At 45.2% G+C, this 27,417-nt stretch overlaps 1 protein-coding gene and 1 long non-coding RNA gene across 2 annotated transcripts in view; one reads left to right on the top strand and one right to left on the bottom strand.

Annotated features, from left to right (window-relative positions):
* LOC109283659 (uncharacterized) overlaps window positions 1-11,551 on the top strand; it is a 45,276-nt gene extending 33,725 nt beyond the window's left edge. Inside the window, exon 3 of the long non-coding RNA XR_009461773.1 lies at window positions 11,471-11,551. This is a non-coding gene — a long non-coding RNA (uncharacterized LOC109283659). The remainder of the gene's footprint in view (window positions 1-11,470) is intronic.
* On the bottom strand, window positions 2,203-27,417 carry LOC132243289 (uncharacterized). Its single transcript, XM_019489698.2, has 3 exons — window positions 26,558-27,417; window positions 11,519-11,584; window positions 2,203-2,570 (listed from the first exon to the last, which is right to left on the bottom strand). Exons 1-2 carry the CDS (start codon window positions 27,273-27,275, stop codon window positions 11,556-11,558), a joined length of 747 nt encoding a protein of 248 aa, XP_019345243.1. The 5' UTR covers window positions 27,276-27,417; the 3' UTR covers window positions 2,203-2,570; window positions 11,519-11,555.

Below are 27,417 nucleotides of genomic sequence, written 5' to 3'. Positions count from 1 at the left end.
GTTATTATCATTTTTTTAAAATTGTCTGTCTTTGTCTTTATTTTCACTTCCTACCACATTTCAAGGGCTCTTTGGGCACAGAGAGGGAGATGTCATCACGTCTTCTGGAATGTCATGTAAATTTCTCAGCAAGAAGGAGCTGCCTGGTGGAATTCAGGGTGGGTGTCTGTGTGGGGGAGTCGGTCATATGTGCTTGCTTTCTTTTTTCCCTGATAGCTAGACTATTTTAATCTTTTCAGTGGTAATGATGTGTGTAGGGAATTATTTTGTTGTTTATTGAAGCAGTTAAGCTATAATTGCAGGGAGAGGGTAAAGCAAATGGCTTTTTCGTATATTTCTTGCTGTCATTTCTATGCTAATAAGTCAGATTGCTGCATTTGAGAACTAACATATAGAAAACCACCAGCAGGGCAGGAGAGAAGGGTAAAGAGAATGGGGAGAATAATGAAAGAAAACAATATCTCCTCAATCTGTATAAGGGGAGGGGGAAGTAAGTAAGATATGTGGATTTTCAGGTCTGATTTCTCCCATGACAAGAGAAGAAAGGTTGGATAATCCAATTTACAGGGACATTTAGGGCACTTATCTTATTTTCCCCACATCTGTGTTATCTGTTATGTTTTCCAGACATTACAGAACTGTTGTCTGGATATGGCAGAAACATGACCTTACCATATTGCATATTATTTGGAATTCTGAAAAATGAATTAATTCATTATTGAAGGAAAACACAATTGCCTTGTATCCATGGGTATATTCCCTTTCCTTCAGAATATTTTAGTGGAGGTTTCTACTTCAGAATAATTTTCTTTTTCCTTTTCACAGTTTTTACTTCTTGGTATTCCACTTCAGAATATAGATATATGTAGATATATAGCTATAGATATCCATTAAACAAACACTAGTCAGCAGAGCAGTGAAATACTTTGAAATACTCTCAAATAGGTCCACATCTTTGAACATTTTCAGTATACTGCAGAGCATAGGCCTCTTCATCAATGTCCCAGGATGTGTCTATTTGAGCTGTTTACTGTGGAGTTGCCTAATTATTTCTGCAGCAAACATCTTGGTATCTACACATGCAGCCCTATTAGGCTGCAGGAAATTAATGAACTCCACAGCAGGTTAGTATTTGTAAATGCAAGTACTATGGTGCTGCAGGAGGTTTTTTTTGTTTTGTTTTGTTTTGTTTTTTGGGGTGGGTTTTGTGTACAGCAATGCACGTGGAGATGCTGACCAGGCTGCTGGGTTACGAGGGTGCTTCAGTGCAGGAGCTGCCTGCTGGCTAGCCCCACACTGGAGCATCCTCATGTCCCAGCCAGCCCCTCTGCAGCATGTTTACCCAGGTTGCAGCAGCCCTGGACTTGCAGGCTGACCCCCTCCCCACACTCCAGGCCTCCTGCCAGCTTCAGCTGCTCTGACTCGGCTCAGCATGTGGAGGTCCTGGGAACAATAAACTGTGCTGAAGTTTATTGCTACATATTAATAGCACATGTAGACGCTCTCCAGTTCATCATGTTGAATCCTTTGTCTCAGATAACACCAAGTTTGGCAGTCCAAGTTGGTGAAGGTGTGATGTTTCCTCCCTTTCTGATACCAGGGAATATAAGGTCAATGTTAACACTCTCAGTTTAAGTTTAGTAAAGTGTGGGTGGTTAAAGGATTAGTTGATGAAATTATGACCCTTTTACCATTTTAATAACTGGTTCAGATTTAATTCGAGACTGCAATGACTGAAAATCATAATCCAAAGACTTTCTATATTCAAAGTCAGTATTTGAAAGAGTTGGTGCCCCCTCCGCCCAGTTCAGAAAATCCACATAAAAAAAATCACCACTGACACACTTGCTGCCAGACTCATCAGGACAGTAAGATTCAGTGGGCATGGACATAATACTTTTCCCTCAGTGCTTGATTTTGTCTCTCTCAGAAGTCCATTGACAGCAGACAGTTCATGGTGGAAGCCTGCCAATACTCCCTCTGTTCCAGGGATAGATTTATAATCCAGGGCTACCACCATCTTAAACACATTTTATGAGTACTACATATAAAAAATCTAATGAAAGCTGCTTTTATTACTCATGTACAAAAGTCCAATTCCCTTTTGTTCTTTACCAAAAGCAGAAGCCCTGACTCTTTTTCGCCAGTCATGTGCCAAAGATTTGTTAAGGACTGTCAAAAAAGTCAAAGAAACCATTTAAAGAATTTCAAAAGTTTATAAAGAGAAGAAACCATTCAGCAATCTTAACTCCACAACAGCCAAGCTTACATTGCATTTCTCATCATCAGCACCATAACAGTAAATCTCAGAACAACATTTCTAGGGCAAATATGACATATTGGCAGAGTGGGAATATAAGATAACCTACCTGAGATCCTTTATATGGTGCTCAAGGGATAGCAAAGTAAATTGCACAGCATATAGAGTGTCTCTTTTGTGCTGCTGTACCTTAGTTTTGTTAGGCATTGACTGATAGCTAAGTAGTCATCAGATTGTCCCAGAACAACAGAGGAGGTAGAAGAAAGAAGCTGTATTCTGGTCCTTGGAATGAAAGCAGTGTAACTGTTGTCTGCAAGTTCCAGAAAAATGAAAAGGGAGAGAGAAATTTTACAAAGGAGATATAGTAAGGAATCCTCTTCATTCAGCCTACCTTTGTAGGCTGTCAGTTATGTCTATGTTTTTAAGATGATAAAGAAATAGTCATTCAGTCTGGTCACTGTGTAAAATGCTGTAGCACAAATTGGGTGCATCTACACGTGCATTAACACACTTCAGTTAATGCACACTAAATCTAGTACCTCCATTGTGAGGTACTAGGAAAATGAGCATTAATCTGTCTTAATGTGCATTAACTAAAGAGCCCAAGTGCCTATACATGAGCACAGAAGCTCCTCCAACATGCTGGAATTCCAGCACATCAGAGCGGACTTGATCAATCGAGTCTGCTGGAACATGACAATTGCCATACTCCAGCAGCCTCCTGTGTTTCATGTATCAGAGTCCCTGTGCTTAAAAATGGCAGTGAGGGTGCCTGAACTAAAGCTCATCAAATGAGCTTTATGTTCAAGTGCCTCCACTGCTGCTTTAAGCACCTGGATGCTGATAAAGCAGATGCAGCAGTGCTTTAATTAGAGTGGCTCTTGGAGCCACTCTAAGTAAAGCTCCACCTCCTCAATTCCTGGAGCATATGTAAAAATGGCCCATGGTTTTTAAGTGATGCCTAATGCACACTAACCTATTTTATTGCACATCAACTAAATAGCATGTTTTTTTTAGTGATGCTTTAATGTGTATTAAAATAGGCTAATGTGCATTAAAGCACACATATAGATGTACCCACTGTCTCAGGAAAGAAATGTTAAGACCTGGTCTACACAGCCCCTGGACCATGGTAGGGAGTGCCACAGTGAAGCAAGGCATGCCTACTTGTGTGCTCTATACCTCAGAATACATATAGAGTAGCCAGGGTGCTGGGTGTATACCAGTGAACTCACTGCCTCAGGAGTGTTTATGGCATGTGTTGCATGCTACATTAAGGTAGTTGCTTTGCATCAATTTCTGGGCATAACACACATGGAGCATGTGTGCACAGATTAATTGTAAAGCTTCCTCAAGCAGTCCAAAGGAGCTGAAGACATGCCCTTAAATGCCTCTTTTTACCCAGTCTGGAGATGGTGTCATAACATAGAACAGGCATTTTGATGTGTGTACATGTGAACACCACCTCCCAATAAGACAACTGACCAAGGAACTCGGATATGAACAAACCGAGTCTGATTCTGCTCAAAAAGCTGTAAGGCTTGGATTCAAGAAAGCACTCCTATTTAGGCCAGAACATGTTCAACTTTAAGTACGTGCCACTGAAGTTAGTAGGACTTAAGCATATGCTTCAAATTAAACAGGCAATCAGGTGCTACCTTGTATAGTACTGCTGTGACAGGAGATTGAGATCCATAATTGGAATCCTGAAAGTCACACATGAATCCAAACCACTATGATGGACCCATTCTGTCTTCTTCCATCACAAGTTACTACTTCCCTTTTGTAACAGGACCCCTTCAGTCATCATTACAGGGGAAAAGGAACAGGGCCCTTTAAGGAGGCTGGAAGTGACACCCCAGGATCAGTAGAAAAGAAGAGCACCATCAGCAAATAAAAGGCAAAAGGGTTCTGATAGCAAACTAGGTAAGAGCTCTGTCTGGAGAAAGAAAAGAAGTGGCCCAGGGGAACTGACTGTGGGAAGCTTGGGAAGAACTGAAGGAGGCTCAGGGGTGGATGCAGAGGGAGTGCAGTGTGTGAGTGCACCTCCTCTCCACCCCCATTCCCACCCCCCCACACACACCTTCACAACCAAGCAGCAGGAGCAACAGCTGGGGATGTTTTAAGTCCCTGAAGAAGGTAAGAATCCCTCCCCCCCCCCGCTCTGTCTGATTCCCCTCTGTGCTGAGAGGCATATCCCCTCCCTGTCCCCTTCCCTTCCATTTCTGCTCCTGCCACTGTCACGGTCTCTGCAGCACTGAGGGTGAGGTGAGCTCCTGTCCTGCTCCAGCCAGGCTGAAATTAAAAAATGGGGAAGAAAAATCTACCTGCTTGCTGTTGCTGTCCCAGGCTGAGCCTCGCCCCTGTGCAGCCTGGATGGAGCAGCTCTGAAGTCCTCCTCATCCCCAGATCAGTAGGGATAGTGACTAGGGTGAGAATTCTTACCTTCTTTGGGGGCTTAGAAAAGTCCCTGATTTCTGCTCATGGGTTGAGGTCTGCCTACTCTTGGAGGGGGTAGTGGGGCTAGAAGCAGCAGGTAAAGCCACCCCTGCAGTGTTGTTTACTGCTTCTGTACTCCCCTTTCCAAAATTCTGGATCTGCTTCTGGGGTGGCCTAACAGGCTGCAAGGAAGGCCAGCTTGGTGCTGGGACTGCTCAGAAAGATTCAGGAGCTTTAAGAGGCAAGGTCTGGCTTGTGGGAAGAAAAATGAGAGGTCTTACCAAGTTGGAGAAAGTTCTAACTAAGAATGCAGCATACCAGGAGGTCCAGCAAAACCACAAGACCTGTCACCTAGGATCTCCTTCTGTTCAAACACCTGCACACTGAGTAAGATAAAAGTGTGGTAGGTGAAATAAACAGGAACACAGGGGAGAAGGGATGGGTAGGGGTAGAACAGGGAACCCAGGCAGCATTGTACCTGGAGCACAGAGAAAGCATGTGATATTAAACCCTTCCCACCTTTCTTCCTATCATACTTTGCATCCCAATCATCTTTTCATGTCTTTTAAGTGACTGTTGATAGAATTAACTCAAATAAGCACAGAAGCAGCCATCTGGAGACTTTGGGCCTGCCACTGTCACAGTGATACACTGTCTCTGGGGGGAGGCAGACAGAAAAGCACTCTGGGATGCTAAAGGATCATGCTATAGCTTCTCTCAGAAGAGAGCATGTATAGTCATTCATTCTTCCAAAAGCAATTTTGACCCTGGTTGTTCCCAGATTGGGAACAACCAACAAACTCTTCCAGAGTAGCCATTTTTATTCTAGGAGAAAAGTCCTGATTATCTGCACATTTGTGGTTTCTCCTGGGAGAGCAGCGACACTCCCAGGAGAAACTGAATGTTTGTACATGGCCTTAATATGTTTACCTCTTCTCATAAAGGTAAAATAGAAACTGTAATTTGGTTGATGGTTAGCACTACCTTTACTTTCATTTCTTTTTCCATGCTCCAAGATTGAGAAGTCTGACTCTGCCACTGAAACTTAATGTGGCTTTTGAGACTAGCAGTGATTGATCAAATCCAAAGACAACAGGCCTGAAGCAGTGTAAAGGAAGACTTTCAGTCTGTTTTTTCTAGCCACTTCCCTGCAGAGAGAAAGGAGTCTGCAAGTAGCTATCCATCAAGATCCTGAGATTAAGATTCTAGGACAGGGTGGGCAAAATATGGCCTGCGGACTGGATCTGGCCCACCAAGGGATTCAATCCAGCCAGTGGCAAGTCCCTTGACCCCACTCAGCCCAGACATGGGGGGCAGCCTGGGCTATAGCACATGCAGCTGGTCCCACTGCCCCTGGGTACATGGTGGGGCAGAAGCAACACGGCAGCTGGACTCCATTTCCTGGCAACCCTGAACAACAGTAGACTCCATTTCCTGGCAACAGTGGTAGCTCCTTCTGGCTCCTACCAGTAGTGTTTCTGCTGTTGCCAGACCCAGCCCCACTGCCCAGACACCCCAGCTAGTCCACCCTGTGCCCACCACAAGGAGACATGGAGACTGGCCCGGGTCCCTTGTGGGCAGGGTGCACTTGGCCAGGCTAATGAGATGGGGCTGTGGGCAAGAAGGGAGCAGTGTCCAGGAGTAAGACAGATGGGCAGGGCTGTGGGCCAGGATTGCAAGGGTATGACAGTGCTGGGCTAAGGCCAGGGTCAGATCAGTGATCTGCTTCCTGCATGTCCATGCCCATGAAACTGGTGCCCATTGCAGGGATGTGCAGGGAGTGGATTGTGGCTCTGCCCTGGGCCCTGGCCCCATGCTCTCACTGTCCCATGATCCCAGCCCTGCCCATCCATCCTGCTCCCAGACGTCACTTCCTGCCTGCCTGTAATCCCATCACATCAGCCTGGCCAAGTGCACCTTGCCCATAGGGGTCCTCCTTCATGGAGACTTCACTCATCTGCCCACCTGCTCTGTCTGATGCCCCCAGTAGTGGTTGCGATGGGCCCATGAGAGTTAGGATCAATTGCCCCCCCACCGTCCCTGCCACATTGGGCCAGGTCAGCACCTTCCTCCCACCTAGCCCACAACAGCTCACCAAAATTGTTTAAGTGGCCCTCCAACCAACATAATTGCCCACTCCTGTTGTAGAAGCTAAAACTCCAGAAGCAGCAATCCTCAGCATGTTTACCCCTACCCATCTACTCCTCCGTCTGCCCTGATTTTTCTGCTTAGCTGTACATCTATTACTACGCAAATTCTTCTTCGTAGGTCCTTCATATGAATTTTGGAGAGTGACAAATATCATGCATGTGTTTAATTTAAAGATTAATTACAGAATGATTGAGATAGCTATTGGTTGTGTGTTGTGCTAAGGTAGTCCAATCACTTCACTGTTTAAAAATCAGAAAATAAGACAGCAGCATGAACACTGCAATAAATAAATCTGTTTAATACATCATTGCATTAGGAAAAAAATCTGAATGTGTGCTTTCTGGATTTTATTTTCTACATCCACATGAGTCTCCCATTCTGGCACAATTTCTGGTTTGTGGAAATAGTGACTTGCTAGGAATGTGAAGAAATTATTTAAATATGGAGGCAATACCCAGATGTACATTCACTTTGGGTCCATCTCTTTTTAGTGTTGACGTAACTTATATGTAGTCCCGTGTCCTAAAATTTTCCTGTAACAGGAAAACATGCTCTTGAAGAAGGTGGTGCTGCCAAACTAAAGGGATTGGAGAAATGAAGGATAAGGAAGGGGTTGGAGACAGCAGTAGAAAGGTGATGGGAAGAAGTTTTCTTCTAGTTCTAGATATGATTTAGCAATGTTCTTCATGCACATCTATGACTTGAAGCATTTGGATTATCCCACTGAAACCAATGCCAATTCTTGAAATATCTCCTCCCTCTCCCTGTCCCCTTTATAAGGCCAATATAAAGGATTTTAGAGGATGTGGCAAGCTACAGAGGGCAGAAATTATGTCCAGAAGATGAACTAGTGGGCCCTGGCACACTGAAAGGCAAGCCTTATGATCTACCAGATATCATTACCATATACGATGCAGAGAATGAATCTACACAAGACACTATATCACCATAGCGATGAGCTATGGTAATGTATCTCATTGCTATGGTGACATAATGTTGGCAGGCACAAACTGTGATGCCGACACTACTACACAGTAGTAACGAGCTACTGCACAGTAGCTCATTGCTACTGCACAGTAGGGTCGGAAACAACCCATGCACCTCCAGGACTGTGCAGTAATGGTGGTTTCTGTGTAGTCATTTAGTACTTGCTTTAGCATATTCCATTACTATGCAGCCCTGGTAGTGCATGAATCTTTTCCAACTCCATTGTACAGTAGCAATGAGCTACTGTGCAGTAGCAATGAGCATTGACGTAACGATTTGTGCCTGCAGACACTAGTTGCTGTATCTCATTACTATGGCAATGTAGCATCTCCTGTAGACATGCCCTCTGTGTTAAAGCAAGTACTAAATGACTGCACAGTAGCAACTGCGCAGTCAGGTGCACATGTAGACATGCCCAGAGAGATGTGGATACTTAGACTCATGCTGGGTAAAGTGAAAGCAGTCCTGCTGCTTAGCAAGCTACACCTTGATCAGGCTATAATTACACCAGCTTGCCCACATAGCTAACCTCCAGAAAACAAGTACTTCCACTGAAAGCAATGGAGTCTGAAGTAGAAACACTGTGAATGACCCTTACTTCAGCAGTCACCATGTTTTAAGTTTATGTTTACATTAATATTTTAACATTTTTAAATCTTGCCTTTTTATTTAATCATAAAATGTAAATGACTTTACAAATGTAGAAATTCCAAAGTAATATAAGCGTACCTTAATTGGAAGGAAACACTGAAGAAACCTTTTAAAGGGTGTTTTAAAGTTTTGTCCTTCCTCTTTTGGTGAGGAAACCATGGTGGGTGGGTGAGCGGATGTGTGTGCACTTCTCAGTTAGAAGATAACTACACCTTTTGAATTCAGGGGGTGTTTCTCCATTGATTGACTTCAACTGGATAACCATGTTAATGTTAACCACACTAGAATATTGACATTAATAATTGGGTGAGTGGAAGTCCCAGTCCCCCCAAATATTCCAAGGTATGTAGGCCAACTCATCCAGAATAGCTCTCTCCCAGTGCTATTTGTGTGTACAGCAATCCAAGCCACAATTGGCAGACACTCATGTTCTCCATTCAGATAATGACAGGACTGTGTGTATCTATATTTTTATGCATAGGCAGTCCCCAAAATAGAACTCTTCTCTGCAAAGGCAAGAGCTGACATTATCAGGTGCACAGGGGGCATCACAGCAATTGTGAAAGCCTTACTAGCTTCCCAGTGTGGCCTGTTAAGCAAGGCAAATTTCCCTGCAGATGTTCCAGGGAATTCGCAGTAATTTCTCACTACATATTGTGCGTGCTACAATATATAAATAAGCTAATTCAGTTTAAAGATCAAGCCAGCCCCGCTCCCCACAGCAACTATATAATTAGAGAGCTTACAAAAGCAACTCTATAGTGAAATCTGCATTGAGATTTACACATAGAACAGCACTAAGATCTCTTGGTTTCACACATTAATGTTTGAATTTAGTCTCTATATTTGGCACACTAACTCCTCAAACTATAATTAATTTTTTTCTTTTCCTTGTAAACTAATTCTAATTCTTTCAGAAGGATCTGTACTTGAACAAATGTGGAGTGCCATGAGCATGGGCAACTGGTGCCTCCTAAGCCTGGGAGGGGGGTCTGCTAGATCACTGAGCCCAAAGTTTCGTGGCTGGTGTTTCCAGGGGATGCATGGCCAATCTCAGGGGATGCACATGCACCCGTGTGCACCCTCTACACATTACCAATGACTGTGAGAGAGACCCTGAAGCCAGGGAACAATAAGAACAGAATTCTCAAGAATTATTTACTCATGATCAAGGCAGTATGACTTCATGGTGAACAGGATCAGAAGCGGATGGGACCTCTAAAACAGGGGTGTCAAACTCATCCCAGGCTGGGTCTGGACCACAGAGGCTCCTCTCAGGCTGGATCTGTAGGACCAGAAGCAACTCCAGAGCTGCATTAAGGCAGCAGAGTGGGCCTGGGCCTGGATAGAAGCTTGAAGCTGCATTTGGGCAGCAGTGCAGTTGTGAGGGCAGGCAGCAGCATGAGGGTGCATTTGGACATTGGCCTGGAGCAGGGGGTGGGCAGTGATGCAGGGTACTAGCAAAGCAGCAGCATGGTGCTGGGGGGGGGCGGTCAGAGCCTGTATCCAGGTAGCAGCACAGGTCTGGAGGTGTGGGGCTGTAAGCCATGTATGGGTGGCAGAGTGGAGCTGAGGGGCTGCTGCTGATGGCCATGTCAATCAGGGTCTAGGGACCTTAAATTCTGCAGCAGACCCTGCCCCCTCCCCCCCAGCTAACAGTAGCCCACTGGACTATCAGCATCAATGGAATGGTTCTGTGGGCTGGATTTGGCCCACAGGCATTCATTTGGCACCTCTTATTTAAAAGCATTAATGTCTTTCCATCACCAAGAGAACATCCACTGCAATAAATGCAATCTAAATGGTGTAAAACTAAACTGAGTGAAGCTGAAGGAACCTGAAGACTCTGGAATGGTATTGCTATTGTTCTGCTGCAATTTTTTGGCTATCTTCCATCACATAAAAGAAGAATTTACACAGGACAATAATGTGTGACACTGTCAAGACCAGCAAATCAATAGTTTACTGTAGGCACTGCCAGAGAAGAGAATATTTTCTGATGCAAGGATCTGAAGAAGGAAAGAGTAGCAACTATAAGCCACTGGCAGACGTTAAATTCTTTCTCTTGCTTTTATGTGGCCTTATGCTGTTGGCCATGAGAGCAATGATTAGGTTTAGAAAGAGGCTTGGGTACTATCACATTTCTGTTCCTGTCCGTTGCTAATCTCCCTTTCCTAGGGTTAGTGACTTACTCTGCACTCCTGCCCCACACCCCAACACACACATTACATAATTTCCCATTATATCCCATTATATCCTGCAGTAGCCATAATTGCTACTGTTTTGACATATAGAGTCAAGCAAGGGATGAACAACCATTCTCCAGAATAGTAATATTTACTCAAACTTAAAAATGAGTTGGATTACAACAGCAAACTGTACCCAATGCTGAGCATAAAAACAACGTAGAAACTCCATCTGGTGCTGATCATTTTGTTGCTGTTGTGGTGGTGGTGCTTGTTGCTAATGATAATACTAATATTATTGGTGGTGATGATAATACAATATATATATTACAATCACAGTTACAGGGGCTCAGGATGGGGTCATCATTATAACCTCCTAAATGACCGAAACAGTCAGGGCCCTACATAATATCTAAGAGACTGCCTACCCCATTATGATCCCAAAGGTCAGCTGAGAGCAACTTCCTGCATCAGTACAAGTCTGCTTGGCAAAAATGCATGGGAGATCGTTCCTTGCAATTACTGAGATATTGTTTAGTTGGTCTCTTATTTTTGTATTCTGGTTGCTCTTTTACAGTTGTTCTGTTCTCTTACTGTAAACTGTCCCAAGCCTTTGTTGGGCCAGGTGGCAAATATATCACATAAATACATAAATAATGATCGAAGCAGTAATGTTCTGTACTATGTACAGAGAGTTCTTAGCTGGAACAGGGAGGAAATGTAATGAAAAGATGGTTAACAGTGTATAGTATAGTATAGTCCTATAGAATGTATAACACTATACTATATGTAACAGGGAGACATCACTCCCCGTTACTTGAATACGGCGAAGAAAGAAATATACCATGAAGACGATGAGATGGCGAGAAACACTGACATCATCAATCAGCGTCGGGAGTGCTTGCCGCACCTGAAAGACACAAGACATTGATAACTGAGTAACCAAAAATGACAGGGATAAAAGACAGATGAGTGGACAGTGTCGAGCCCCTAGAAGCAGAATCTGGAGTCATGAATTTGATGAAGGTGATAATTTTTGTGTGGAGGCATGAAAGTGACAGAACTCAGTATTTCGTGAGAATTGAAGGCACAGAAGCGTTGGCTGAAACCAAGGGTTGATAAACCCCAGCTAAGGTAATAAGAGATAATCAGAGACATTGTTGTGAGTTACCAGATTAGATAATAGGACTGTAAAGACTAATCTAATTGCCTAGACCCGAGTTGGGGGATATAAACGGTCGAAGAAGCTGCTCTTTTTCTTTTCTTTCCATTTTGGTTTATAACTTGTAAGGGCATTGCTATGATCTAAGCACGCCTGCAGAAACTGTGAATCAGTGCATCTCTTTTGAAGTGGGCAGACCTCAGGGTCACAGTCGCACTAAGCAAGTTAAATATGAGACTTTACAACTGTGATGATCTCACAGAGTTACCCACGTGGGTTTTTTTCCTTCAATTAACTCCCATCAAGGTGTGGTAGGCAAGTAAGCCATGGGAAAAACTCTGAATCATATTTTTCACCTTGACTTAGAAATAATACTTGCTCACACTATACTATGCTATGCTATGCTATACACTATGTATAAACCTATAGAACAGAGATTCCCACCACTGGGTTGCGGACCAATACCAGGCCACAAAGGGTTGACAGCTGGGTCATGGCATGAGTCCCCCGTTCAGACCCCCATCCACTCATCCAGGCAAGCAGCTTCTGCCACTGGCAGTGACATTAGGGGTTAAAGATCAGGGGCAGGGAAGCCCTGGGAGCAAGGCAGCCAGCTCCATGTACCCTTTCCCACTTCCATGCTGGTCCACAGGGAAAAAAAGGTTGGGAACCACTGCTATAGAATATATAGTATTATAGACCAGCTGGGTGCAGTTAGAATAGATTTTCCTGCTTTTTATTTTTCTGAATGATGTAAACAAGCAGGAATAGTAATGTTTACTGATCACTGGCTAGCCATTCCCAGTTGGCAGTTTACTGTAGGCATCACCAGAGAAGAGAATATATCTTGATGAGGGATCTGAAGAAGGACGGAGTAGCAGCTTTAGGCCACTGAGAGATGCTAGATTTATCATGCAATAACCATGTTCATTGTTCAACAAACTGAGATATGCCACATGTTGAACCAATTTATTATGCAATAAAAATGGCAAAGCAGGCATTGTGGCTGGTTTGCAACACACTAATTTAAACATGTGGCATAGAGCTCTCTGTAGCTCATGCAGGCAGCCAACTTCAGGAACACCATTTAACAGTTTGGGGCATGGACAGTCAGCTGTATGCCCTAGCAGATACACAATGGGATCTGAGGAATTTTATCCAGATCCCAGCAATCATGTACCCTGCCATGACAGATCTTGAATATCTGGCAGAGCAGTATACCCAACTTTTGAAATCTAAAATAAAATTCCTCACATCCCATTACATGATTACCAGGGACCTTTAGATCAGTCCAAGAAAGTATTTCCATGTGAAAGAGGTGGCATGATAGAAAGCCCAATGCATTTATGTGGGATAATGGCAAATGGACATCTGGTGATGGCACTGTTGGCAGAGTGGAAGGATTGACAAGACAAGCTATAAGGTCACACATACAAAAAGGAATGAAATTATAACTAGACTTTCAACTAGTTTAAGGTGTGTACATGAGGAAGGGATTTAAGAGCAGGGTGACAGGGGAACATCACTTCGATATTCTGATTCCTCTTCTAGCTCTGAATAGATGATTTGAAGTCTTGGTTCTGATCTTCAATGCTGCCAATTTTCTGGAGCCCAGCTAGCAAGCACCTGTCCACAAATTACAGGTATCCTTCCTTGGGGCAGTTCAGCTTACAAAGCTCAAAATAAAGCATTTGAGAGCTAAAAGTAAAGTATTCTCAAGTGAGGGATCTTTGTTGTGAACCAACTTCTTTCAGAAAGTGGAGCAATTCAAATCTTACATAATACAAATCCATTTTTCTTTAATGCAGAATTCCTGTCATATAAAGAATTGCAAAGGAAAAATAATTATATTCCACTGTAATGTGATATCTAAACCCCATATTGGAGTTGCTCTGAAAAGGTCAATAAAAGGCCTACCAGAAAAGCAGGTGCTATAAAAGTCTGCAGCCTAAGAGGAAAGGTAACCATAGATTGAGGGTGGGGGAAGAGAGGTGACTGCTCTTAAGAGGTACCAAAAGTAGCTCTTGAGAAAAGCTGCAAAGAGAGCAACATAGGGAGAAAAGCTTCCAAGAAAGGAAAATACAGAGAAGATAAGAAGCAGCCCAAGGATATGCGATAGCTTTTTAGGATTTTAAAAAGGCCTTTGGTATGGTCTTCCATGATGGTCTTATAAAAATCTGGGGGATTGTAGGCTGGCAGAGTCCATAGTCAGGTAGGTTGGGAACTGGCTGAGGGGTCAAACCCATGAAGTATTAATGGATGGGTCTGTATTGTCTTGGCAGGAGGTGGCCAGTGGTGTCCCATAGGGTTTGGTTCATGGCCCTGTGCTGTTCAATGCCTTTATCAACAATTTAGATGAAGATGTGGAAAGCAAGCTGGCCAAGTTTGCAGATAGTACTAAGTTATGGGGAAAAGTGGTCACACTAGGGGATAGGATGTGGATCCAAGCAGACCTGGACAAGCTGGAAAGTTGGGTGGAGCAGAACTGGATGCAGTTCAATAAGGATAAATGCAGAATGTTTCATCTGGGGAGAAGTAACTAGTGACGTGTATGGGTTAGGAGGAGATGTTCAGGCCAGCACGATGGCTGAAAGAGACCTCATGGTTATGGTTGATCATAGGATGAACATGAACCGCCAGTGCGATGCTGTAGTCAACAGAACTAATATCATATTAGGATGCATTAGCTGATGCATCATGAGTGGGGCTAAGGAAGTGATATTTCCTCTCTACTCGGCGTTGGTAAGACCACAGCTGGAGTACTGTGTCCAGTTCTGGCCACCACACTTCAAAAAGTTGTGGAGAATCTTAACAGGGTACAGAGAAGGGTCACAAAAATTAAGGGCCTGGAGGACAAACCTTATGAGAAAAAACTAAGGGATCTGGGAGTGTTCAGCATAGTGAAGAGAAGACTGAGGGGGGACTTAGTGGCCATCTATAAGTATGTAAGGAGTAAATATCAGAGGCTAGGAAAAAAACTGTTCACTAGGGTGCCCCAGGGGAAGACAAGGAGCAATAGCCATATACTGTTAGAGGATGGTTTCAGGTTGGATGAAAGGAAGAACTTATTTACGGTAAGGGTGACCAGAATCTGGAATAGACTTCCCAAGGAGGTGGTACAGTCCCTAACCTTGGAAGTCTTCAAAGAGGAGACTGGACAGACACCTTGCTTGAATCATTTGATCTCAGCAGTATTTCTGCCCAGAGAAGGGGGGTTGGACTTGATGATCTTTTGAAGTCCCTTCCAGCCCTTAATTTCTAAGATTCTATGATTCTAGGTGAGGCTAGGCCTCATGGTGGAGTCATCTGACCCAGGAGGAGGGCTGGGCTTGGACACAATATATGCCCAGACCCTGGGCAGACTTAGCAGTAATATCTTGGAGGCTACCGAAAGAATACTGTCTCAGCAGGATGACTGCAGTTCTGAAAGGTCAGCATGAAGAATAACATCTAGAGCAGTCTGGAGGTTTGGGGTGAAGGAGGTTTTTGGGGACCCAGTGCAGGGTCCAGAACCTGGAGACAGAGGCTGAGTATATGGGACCTGGTGAGGGGTCTGGGTGAGCCCAGAAAGCAAGGTTGTGGGTAGGGGACCTATCAAGGGGCTGGGTGGGGCCCAGAGAGTGGGGCTGAGTGCATGGGACCTGACGAGGGGTCCAGAGCCCAGAGAGTAGGACTGAGTGTGAGAGGGGCCTGAGAGGGCAGACTCATAGATGAGAGAAGACTGACGACTGAATGACTGACCCACAGAATCTCATTGGTCTGGGTGGATTCAGGACCTAGGATAGGCCAAAGGTCCAGGAGAAACCACTGCCAGACTGCTCAATCCAAGGGAGCCTGGAAAGCTCACTGGCGCAGGTGGGGCCAGGGCCTAGGGTAGGCTGAAGGTTAGAGAGGATCACAGCCAGAAAGGAAGGGGTCAATGGACAGGTGGCCTAAGATAAAGGTGGCTGATGCAGGGTGATCTGAGAGTTTGAGAAAAGGGATCTGAGAGAGAGCGCTGTGTTCAAGGGGGCCCAGGAGAAGCAAGAAATGGGGTTGGAAGCTGGCAGGCTAGAAGGGGCATGTGACATCAGGGGGGAGCCTAGGAGGGCTCTGGACAGTTAGAGCAGGATAGCCTAGAGACTGGTGCTGGGTGAAACTACACCCTACTGGGGCTGGTCAGCATGGTGGACACTGACAGATGGGGCTTCCTATGGTGGGGCATCCTCCATGAAATGCCACATGTTGCCAGCCCAAGGAAATCTGAGTGTGGGGCACCTGAAAGCCTCAGCTCCCACTGCCTTGTAGGTCACCCTGTGGAGAAGGAAGCCTAAGGGACCATACCCTAACAGAAAAGGAAGGGAAAGGGAGGACTAAAAGGGTTTGAGGGCTCAGAGAAGGACCAAAGGAGAGACTGATGAGAGACCAGAGGGGTCTGGCAGCACAAGACGGGGCTGAGGGAGAGACTATGGGGTCTGAAGGCCCAGAGGGGGAGCTGAGTGAGTAAACAGAGGAGATCAATGAGGGTAACATCTGCGAGGCTTGGAGCATAATGTAGGAGTGGAACAGAGCTATGTCATTAGCCCATAAGGCATAGACCACAAACACCTGGTGGTCATTACAGTAAAGTCAGGGCAGTCTCCCACATTCTAAACAACCAATTACATCATGATGATGGCGAGAAGGACTGCCTGTAAAGTGGGGCAGAAGATTTTTTTTTTTTTCCTCCAGAGGTTTTATGGCCACCCTTGGAGACTGTACCCTGTGATACACTGTTAGCACAGTGTATTTGTGTAGCAATTCATTTGGAGCCCTATAGTTTTACTTTAAAAAAAGAGAAAAGCCCTGAAATGTCTACAGTATGATCTCTGTTCAATTATAAATTATTTGACAGGCAAAGTTTTATATAACAAAAAAACCCAACCAAACAAAAAACAATTCTCCATTTCTGGTAGCTTTGTATGTAGTTTGCCTTCCCATACAAATTCTAGAGTGAATACAAAGCAATTTACTGGGACAGTACAAACAATACAAATGAGTCTTAAGTGAGACATTTCTTATCAGATGCTAATACAGACTCAACATACTCCATCCTAGAAATGGTGCAAGCAAGTCATTTCCCCTGATTAAGATGCTTTTAGTGCAGTTACCCAGTGTATACCTGGAATACAAAAACAGTCAAGTTTTAGAAAGAAAAAGTAAAACCCCACCAGAAATTGAATGTCCTTCTTTTAACCTTTTTTTAAAGGTCCCCCCACCCTCTCCCTGTCACCCCCATATTACTATGCTGTTCCAAGGTTCTGACAAAGAATAATAAGAGATGTGCTGGTTTCATAGGAATGCCTGGTAACTGTCTCAATGCATATTATAAACATAAACAAAGTCTCTTACTAGCCCTCTGTTGCATCTTAGAGATGTAAGATCAGCAAAAGTATTTCTTTTAGCCTGTGGCTCTAGTCTACTGGGCCAATTTTTCTCCTTCCCGCTTACTTCTCCCCTTCAATAGCTGTTACCCACTCCTTTCCAGCCCACCCTTTCTAAGCCAGTTGCTAGGAGCACCAGACACTAAGCGCTGGCAGAGAAGAAATAGCATCTGCCCCTCACTGTGCAGCAGACAAACAAAATGTCAAGCCTGCTGGAATGGCGCCATGTCTCTATTGTATCTGCTCACAATGCTGAAGAGAGAAGGGAAGCCTTTATTGCTGGGCTACCACTGATCTGATCCTGACAATGGAAGTTCTGGTCTTCGAATACATGTATAGTCTTGGTTGTAGGTGAAGATGCTGGAAAGAAGCATGCAAGAGGCAAAATAGGTCAGGGATAGAAGTAAAGAGATGGTGGGATAGGTAGATTATGTAGGAGACTAGAGGACAGGGAAGGGAAGTGTATGAAAGGAAAGGTAATCTTGTTAAGGAACTAGATTGAGATTTGGGGAAATTTAGCTTCATTTTCGCTCTAACATTGACCCTAGGTAAATCATTGAATTGCTCTGTGCCAGTTCCCTGTCTATACATTGGCCTCCTGCTGCCCTTGCCTACATCTAAGCTATCCTGTGCAAGGGCAGTCCCCACCTGCACATATCCCTCAGCCCTCCAGAGTATGTCAGTGGCCCCCTCCCTCAAGAGGCCCCACAGCACTCCCTACCACACCAACTCAGCAGGCTGGGGGATATCAAGCCTGTCTGCTTCTACACAGCCCACCATTGCCAGCTCCACACACCTCACCAACCTTTCCTTCCACCCTAATCTCAGGAGCTACCAGAGATCTAAGTTGGCAGTTTCTGCATGGAGTCATCTCCAGAGTTGTGTATCTGGTATGCTTCACTGACTCCATGCTGACTTTATTCTTAACACATACCCTTTCTGGCAGCAGAGGGAGACCCTGGCCTACCTTGAGTGCACCAGACAGCAGTCACTTCATTGCCTCCTCAGAAATCTCCTTCTGAGGCTTGAGCTGCATTTCTCCCTGCATCTTTTCTTTTATGCACTCCTCATCTATAGTCCTGGAACATCCTGGCCAACCTCCTGCTGGCTTTGGCCAAATGTTCCATCTACCAAACCAAGAAGGAAACCCTGGCCAGAGAGAACCCAGGCAACTGTGGGGCCATTTTCCTCTGTCACTCCTCTTCTCTCTGTGTGACATCCACAGGCTCCTTGCCCACATTCAAAAGTAGTGGGCAATGCCCCTCAATTTCTCTTCTTAGTGTGCCCTCTTGGAACTCTTGTTATTAACCTATGACCACCACTCCTGTCCTTGTTTCCTCTTTTGTCATCCAAGGAATCGGTTGTTATGTATGTATCTAGTGGCCTCCCTAAGTGAGGGAGGCTTATAGTTTTCTTGGTGGTCCTAGGTCCACTGCTCTCCATTTACATAACAAATAGGCCTGTCCATAAATTGGAATAATAACATCACTTTGCCTCCACCTTCTGTCAAGACTGTACAATGTATAAGCTCTTCAGGGCAGGAGTTTACCCTGACTACATGCTTTAACAGTACCCAGCACAATAGAGTCCCAAACTCCTCAGATCTTTGCATTTAATTCTTTAGAGGTGAGAGCTTTGTTATTAATGGGATAACAAATAGGAATTGGGATTTAAAGAGGTGGTGAATGTTGGCTTTCAATTACAGTTTTTTCTTGCAGTATGTTAGATATTTGATCCAGTCTGATTAATCATGCATGCTGTTTAGCTCCATTGGACACAATGATATTGATTCCTCTGTGGTGGTGTTTAAGTATGTCCAGCAGCTATCCTAGACTCCTTGATCAAAAATCTTTCTTGTTTGCAGTAAAAAACGGTGATATTTCCCAGTGTCAGACATGTGTGCACCAAAATGAGATGGCATTTTGTATAAACTGGATCAAATTGTTATCTTGTCTTTTTTTTTCCAAAGGAGAAACAAAACAGCTAATAATGTTGGTGTCTAATGATCAGTGCTAGTCATCTGAGTTAACATTTAATTGAGAAGAATGGGATAATTCCCATCTCAAACCTTTTGCTTTAAGCTATCTGCAAATTTGACACAGGTAATTAAGTTCACATTTTTTAGGTTTCCTTTGCAATCATAATAACTAGTGCCTAGGCTCTTTTATAATGGATCTGTGGGGAAAAAAGCAGCTTTCGAAAGGTAATAGCATGCTATAATTCTGCAAACCAGCTCAGAGCATGTTTTTGTTCATGGAGCTGAAAAGGTATATGGCACTAGGGTTAGCTTAGCACAGGTGTGAGCATCCCCTTAGCAAAGCCTTATCTGAGTTGCTGTCCTTCCTGTTCCTGAACTTGTCTGTGTATCTGTGGCTATATCCATCCACACAAAATGACCTTTGACTCAGGTTTGGAGAAGTGCTTTGTCTGAAGTAATTTGGCTTTTTTTCTGAGCCACTCTAGGATTCCATCCTTGTATGTGTGTGAAACGAGGAAAAAACCTGCTGGTTCCTTTCTTGGGAAGGAATTGTAGGAAGAAATTGGAAAGCTATCAGCATTCAAGAAATTTTTGATTGCATCCTTACTGCAAAGTAGTCATAGTATAGACAAAGTTAAACTGGAGCACAAGCTTGAACCTGAATCCAGCTGGTAAATTACTTCAGATATAGCACTTCTCCAAACCTGAATCAAAGGTCATTTTGTGTGGACGTAGGGTATGCGGACAGAAATGCAAGAAAGAGCTTGGATTAACTGTACAGTGAAGACATAGGCTAGGGACAGATACTATATATAAACCAGTTTAAGTGATCAGAAACTGGTTTAAACCTGTAACAGAACAGATGTTCAGTGCACATAAACCAGTTTGAAAATAGCTGAAACTGGTTTGAGGTACTACATTCAATCAGGTTTATCAGACTTAACTGATTTGGGTCAAACCAGTTTATGCAATATCTGTCCCAGACCCCTTGCTGGTTTAAGATAAATCAGACTCCCCCAGCATCCCAGCATGCTCTCTGGGCTGGGCAGGGCTCTCTGCTCCACTGCAGGGCTGGCCCCTCCCCTCTGCTCCCTGGCCAGAGCTCCAGCAGAGACTTGCAGGCACCGAGTGTCTGCCTGGCTTCTCCCTGCTAAGCAGGGATATTCCCCCTGCCCTCTGCCTTACACAGACACCACAGCATTAGGTAGCAAACTAGATGCTGGCTACAGTCCGTGCTGTGGGAGACAACAGACAGACGGGCTTTTTGGAGCTTAGTCTCCTTCCTTGGAAGAGCTGTTTAAGAAGAGCTCCATTAGTTAATGGAGAGAGGCTTTGTTTTCTTAATAGGTTGATAAACACTGAGTTAGGGGTGATAAACATTCCCTTTTGGGCTGCTAAGTGAGGGGGCGAATAATCAAAGCATCCTCCCGGGGCCTGGCCACACCCGCTTCAGTTCAGCTCTGTGGAAGGAAAGGAGGGCAGCTCTAGTGCCCGCCCCCCCAGCTTCTAGCCAGAGCCACTGCAGCCATGTGCCTTCATTTCTGGGATGTCTGTCTGGTTACAAAACTATTTTGGCCTAGCCAGCGTGACAGCTGAAATTATATCTGCTTGATAAAGGTGCTTGCTGAAGGCTCTATGAAGATTAGACTAAGTGTTTTTTTCCTGTATTTGTTTTAATATTAAACTATATGTTGTTGCTAAAAGCCTAATTAAAGTTTAAGATGTAGTGAGGCCTTGTATAACATAAGGCCTAGTAAATTTAGCAAAGCCTAGAAGTAGTACGGCCCTGTGGCACAGTTAAAAGTACCTCATCAAAGGAATGCAAGGCTTGTACTGCTATTGGTCAGTCTAAGGATAGTTGAAGTAAAAGGAATCTGAGTGGTTGTATGTTATCAGAACCATTCAGAAGCTATAAATTAGCTGGAATATCTGGAAACCATTCTGAAGGAAGATGCAGCTCTGTGAAAAGGATTAGTTAGCTGTTGCCTGGATCAGTGGGCCTGTGGACCTCGAGGGGCCCAAGAACTATATTCCAGGGTCCTTCCTGGTACCTCTCGGACAGCGCTGATTGGGGACACCTGACTTCGCTGAACTTTGTGGAAAGAGAAACTTGCTGTGTATCAGGCATCAGAGGGGACTGCCGATAAGCTGCCGACACAAATTGCTTTTGTCTGTCACTGTTTGTCTCGTTACTACACGTAATTGTGTTTTTGTTAAGTCAATAAACCTTTCTTACCTTTCTACCCCCGACCATACTCTCAATCCCGAACCCTCCACAGGTGGCTGGGACAAGCCAGGTTAGACTAACCTGCAAAGATTGAATCAATTCAGGCTCAGACTTTTTGAATGTCTGTCCATAGCCATATTATCAGTCTGAACCCTGGTGGCATACCACTTCATTGGTCACTTGAATGGATTAATTCCTTAAAATTGCTGTCTTGCCTCTACTTCCCCTTTAGAATCCATGGTGCTTTAAATTTTAGAAAGTGCTTTGATCTTTTAGAAACGGAACAAAGTGTTTTGATGTTTTAGAAACAGTGGGCAAGAATCAATATGTAACAGACATATCTCCACTAGTTACCTCTACCACCTTGTGAATTATCTCCTTTACTGAGACAATGTTAAAATTCCTATTTGTGTTGAAAGATGACAAGAACAAGCACCAATGCACAACTGGGAATTATGCATTCACTCTCTTTCTTCTTTTTTTTCTTTTTTCAATTAAATGCTCACATTTTAAACCTCCAGCTCTTACACCAGGAACATTGAATATTCCCTCCTCAGGGGTCAAGGGGAAGCAGAAGGAAGAGGTGAGAAATCAAGCAAAAATGGTGTCTCTAGTGAGATATGAGATGGACAATAAAATAATTAAGCACAGTTGTCACGAATGAGTTGGAGGCAGTTTGCAGTGACCCCCTGCAATTAGAAGCAAGTGGCAAATACTAGAAAGACATGAAGCAGAGAGAAACTAGAGGTTTTCAGCTGTCAGCAGGAAATAAATTGGTTGATTCTACCTCTTTACACCAAGTTGTCAAGTAAAAACATCTTGAGCTCCCTAGCCAATAGCAGAGATTGCTGGAAAACAATAACTTAAAAAATTCCCCTTTTTTCTTCTCAAAATCTCAATCTTCAGAGTAACACATTTACTGAAAAAGAAGAACTTACAAAAGGGTTTGCTAGAGACACAGCCTGCTGGAAACTATAGACAGAGGTGTATAGTAGGGTTGTGCAAAGCTTTGGGCGCTGATCCGATTTGGAGGAGATTCAGAGGCCTAATTGCTGAATCTGAATCGAATCAGGAGACCAATCAAAAGGTCCAAATCAATTTGAAGCTCTCTGAATTGATTCAGAAAAGATTCGGAGAGCTCTGAAGAATCAGGCAGTCTCCGCTGGCTGCTGCAGGGAGCTTGACCTGGACTCCATGCTGGTAAGCAGGGTGTGATGGGGGGCTGGAGAAGGGGGGGAGGGAGCATTGGGAGACCCCTGCCAGGCTCCATCCCCTGCCTGCTCCCCCAGCCCCCCTGAGCACCCTCCAACTCCTGCCCGCTCTCCCAGCCCCCCTGGCTGCCCTACCCACCCCAGCTCCTGGCTCTTTAAAAAAAAAAAGCCCACACTCATTAGCTGCTGCAGACGAAGTCTGGGCTTCTGGGGGCTCCTGGCAGAGCTCCCAACACAGCATGGGGCAGTGGGGGGCAGCAGAGCCACAAGCTGGGGCAGGCGGGGCAGCCATGAAGGGGCTGGGAGACCAGGTGGGGGTCAGGGGGCTTGTGGTGGGGGGCAGCAGGGATCGCCCCCCACCTGGCAGCAGCTAGTGACTGGGACCTTTTTTTTCCCCAAAGGGTCGGGAACTGGGGCCAGGAGAGCAGGCGGAGGATGGGAGCTTGTGGCAGAGCCCCCCATGCAGTGTGGGGCAGTGGCAGGCAGCGAGGATCGCCCCCCTCCCCACCACCTGGCAGTAGCCGGTGAATGCCGGGCTTTTTTTTTCAAAGAGCCAGGAGCTGGGGACTCAGCCATTGACGGGGCTGGAAGAGCAGGCGGGGGATGGGGCCGATTCGGAGATTCAGCTGATTCAGCCAAATCCAAATCAGATTCAGCCAAATTGGTTCAGGACAGTGATTTGAATCACTGAATTGATTCACTATCCCCCGAATTGGCCAAATCTGAATCCGAAGAGAATATTAACCGCTTTGCACAGGCCTGGTGTATAGCCATCCTTCACCCCCAAACAGTCAATGAAAAACTTCACAGGAATAATGGATTAAACAAATGCATACTCTTTGATTATGACCTAGAATGATACAAGAAGGGACACAATAGATTTGGATCTCAGGACCTACTGCGAGTTCAAATTCTGATATGGACATCAGTGCTTCTGGTGATTTGGGCTATGCTCTTGGCTGAAACTGTACAGGCCATGCTACTGGAGTTTATCAGGTAAAAATTATTGGCTCTTGGAGATCCCTGGGGAAATGCAAGGGCCTTTAGGGAATGCTAGCATAGTGTAAAAGATATTACACCAAACCACCACTGAACTGTTGCCCCTACAAAGTGACTGGTATGCTATTATGCAATGCTTTTGGAAGTGTCTCTCTCAAATACAGAAGACGGTCTAACCAATTATGGTCATAACAAATCTCATACATTTTTGTTAAAAAGAGAGAGGTTTTATATGTGGTGACCATGCCAAAATCAAATTACTGTCTGCCCACCTAAATTTTCTTCTTCTTTTCAGTTAAATCCTCACTTCCTTACAGAAACTCTTTTGTATGCTGCTACTTATTGCTTGGGAGTACAGCTGGCTATATTTCAATGGGGGATGAAGAAATTCCTATGTGTATTGTTTGTAGTGCATATAAACTGCTTTGGCATGGTCTTAGATGAAAGAAACTATAGCCAGTTTTTGGGGGTTTTTTTCAAAATAGCTGACACAATTTTGGCTCCTACATCTGTATTTAGGCTTCAAAATTAGCAGCTGCTTTTTCAGTGATGCTGAGCATCCAGCTGCTTTTACTGAGCTTGGTAGGAACTGCTGAACATTCAGTATTTTAGGAAATAGGTAATTCAGGTGTTTAAAAATGGATTCACTTGAATTATGCTTAATTTTAGGCACCCCTTTATTTTAAATATTGCATTTTATAGCTACTTTATAGAAGTTAGAAATGCTAATTTGAAACTGCTTTCATGTGGCTCTACCCATACTTACTGTATGCCAGGCAGCAGCTGCCACCACCAAGATGCTAAAACACTTGCACACTGTGGTGCTTCTGGTAGGTCCAGACAGTTCCACTACAACAGCTTTGCTTTATGAGCATGAGGTGCAGTCTGGGAAGGCACTAGCTGCTGAGGGAACTGTAGCAGTTGGCTGAAGGCACAGGGATTTTCTTCATGCACCTTCAGCCAACTGCTGGGAGTAGCAGAAGCCCTACTCCACTCAGCAGAGGTGGAGTAACTATGCTGGTAGACAGCCCTTGAGCACAAACATACTTAAAAATTTTCTTGGCAGCGTTGGAATTAGATTTTTAAAAGTTTTGAAACCACATTTGAAATAACTGCTCTAGAATAATAGAATCTATATCAGTGGTCACCACCAAGTGGATCTCGATGCACTGGTAGATCTTGGAGCCTCTTGCAGTAGATCTCAGAGCCTCTTGGAGTTGATCCAAGGCTGGGGTGGGGGGCTGAGTGCCTGCGTGCATGCATGCATGCACCCCAGGCCAGTCCATGGGGGAGGGGAAGGGGCAGATGTTAGATCGAGGCCCTCGTGGTGAGGGAGAATGCCACAGAGGCAGGAACAGAGGTAAGTTTAGTGCGGCCCTGGCTGGGTGGGACTTACCTGCTGGGGAGGCATGCCCCCAAATAATTTTTTCTCTTTCTGCCTTGATCTGCCTCCCCACAGACTTACCTGCTGGGTGGGGGGGTGGCAGCACATGGTAGATCTTGGGTTGCTTTTAAATGCCAAAGGTGATCTCCTGCTTAAAAAGGTTGAAGACTGATCTATATTATTCCTTTGGTGAGCTCATTTCTAAGTACACCACAGAGGCGTATTGGTATGTTGCTGCTACATAATAGAAAATGTCTTGCCCTGAAGACCCTTAGCATTCGGTCTCAGTTCTAGGAGAGGGCTTAAACAGCACTGCCAGGAAAGGATGCTGGGGTCAAATGACCCTGGCTAGGTGGCTGTCTAGCCTCCGTTTGAAGACCCCCAGGTTAGGGGAGAGCACCACTTCGCTTGGAAGTTGGTTCCAGCTCCAAGCTGCCCTGACTGTGATGCAATACCTCCTGATATCTAGCCTGAATCTACTGTCAGTCAACTTATGGCTGTTGTTCCTTGTTAACCCCAGTAGTGCTCAGGTGACTGAGGGTAAGTACAGGCATTTAAGAAGCCTGAGGCAGAAGCACTCTAACTTTCGAGCATGATTCTAAGAGCCTAAAGTTAGATCAGGAACAAGCAGAACACATGTTGGCCCTTGTGAGGGGATAGAGTGGGGGTTCTCACATACCTCTCAGCATGTCCTGCAGGCTCCCCGGGCTACCAAAGACTCATGAGTGGAGCCAAAAGACTGAGTCGCACCTGATTGGCTGGAAGGGACATCACGGCTATCCTCCTGGACCTGATGCAGCAGTGGCTTGCCATGGCATGTGCCCTCAGGGCCACAAGCCTCCAGCTGGCTGTCCTGTGCATGGCCATCCACTGCATCCTGAGCCCACCAAGTGCGGTGTGTGTTTCATAGTTTCTAGGGTCAGAAGGGACCTAAATAGATCATCAAGTCCAACCCCCTGCCCTGGACAGGAATGAGTGCTGGGATCATAAAACCCCAGCCAGATATCTATCCAACCTCCTCTTGAAGACCTCCTTGCATTCTAACCCAGAGCACCTCAGTTTGCCCCTCTTCGGAACCCATCCTGATCATCGAGGACGTGTACTACTCTTTAACATAAAGCGCTACTCCCCCCCTGCCTTTTTTTCCCTACTCTATCCCATCTATACAACCTATAGCCCTTGATGTCTACTGCCCAGTCATGGGTAGAATCCCACCAGGTTTCTGTAAGCCCAACCAGGTCTGGGTTTTTGCTAGCTAGCAGGAGGATGAGTTCCTCCTGCTTATTCCCCATACTTCTAGCATTTGTGTAGAGGCAATTGAGACCTCCTATGGGTGTTCATGCTGCCCTCTTGTTCCCAAGCTTGCCTGGGTCCTTGTCACTTACCTGGGTTGTTCCTACTTGCATCACCTGGCTTGACATTGAAGTGTCCTCCTATACCTCTGCATCCCCACCCCTGACAAACCTAGTTTAAAGCTTGCCATATGAGATCAGCCAACCTGGAAGAGAAAACACACTTACTTTTTGGGGAGAGATGTGCTAAGGCGGGATGGGCTACATCTGCGCAGAAGTGTGGGTTGTGGTCAAAGAATCCAAAGCCTGCCTGGTAACACCAGCTCCAAAGCTGCCAGTTGACCTCTCTGATGCAGGTCTTGTGGCACCATCTGCATCTGCTCACTGGAAGAACAGATGAGAAAACCACATGTGATCCCATCTCCCTAAGCGTGGCCCCCAGAGCCTTGTAGTCACTCATGATGCGGTCCGGAGTACTCCCAGGCATGTCATTAGTGCCCACATGGATGAGGACCAAGGGGTAGTGATCAGAGGGCTGGATGAGGTCCAGGATCATCACCATGATGTCCTGAATCCGAGCTCTGGGCAGGCAGCAAACCTCACACACCATGGGATCTGGATGACAGATGGGTCCCTCTGTTCCTCTCAGTAGGGAGTTGCCCACAATGATGACACAGTGTCTCTTCTTCTGCTTACCTGGCTGGCCCTCAGCTCGCTCAGTGATGGCAGCAGGCTCCTCCAGTGCACTTTTCCCCACCGCACACTCCTCCAGTGCAGCCAGGGCCTCATATTTGTTCCCCAACTGCACTGGGGGGGCTGTTTCTACAGTGAGAGGTCTGGCCCCGGAGGTGACCATCCTCCACTCACCAGCATCTGCTTCAGGGCATTCCCTCACAGCTTCTCCACCAGGCATTTTGTCCTGCAGAGCATTAAAGTAGCCATCCATCTCTTCTTCAATTGCTCTGATCCCCCACAGCCTGCTCACCTCCACCTGGAGTTCCCTCACCTGCTCCTCCAGGGCCTCGATCCAGGCACATGTGGGACAGGGAAGGGAAACCCTGGCCCCCGAGCTACCCCCGGGCCCCAGA

The sequence above is a fragment of the Alligator mississippiensis genome, chromosome 4 (genome assembly GCF_030867095.1).
Source record: "Alligator mississippiensis isolate rAllMis1 chromosome 4, rAllMis1, whole genome shotgun sequence".
Lineage (NCBI taxonomy): Eukaryota > Metazoa > Chordata > Crocodylia > Alligatoridae > Alligator > Alligator mississippiensis.
The sequence above is the reverse complement of the archived record's forward strand: the minus strand, read 5'-3'. Positions and strand labels throughout refer to the sequence as shown.

What these genes read in the sequence shown, in the direction of transcription:
- LOC132243289 (XM_019489698.2), bottom strand. Translation starts at nt 27,275, where the DNA reads ATGGATGGCTACTTTAATGCTCTGCAGGACAAAATGCCTGGTGGAGAA. An exon ending in AGCACATCTCTCCCCAAAAA is followed by an intron (nt 11,585 to 26,557) that starts GTAAGTGTGTTT and finishes TGTGTCTTTCAG; the next exon opens with GTGCGGCAAGCACTCCCGAC.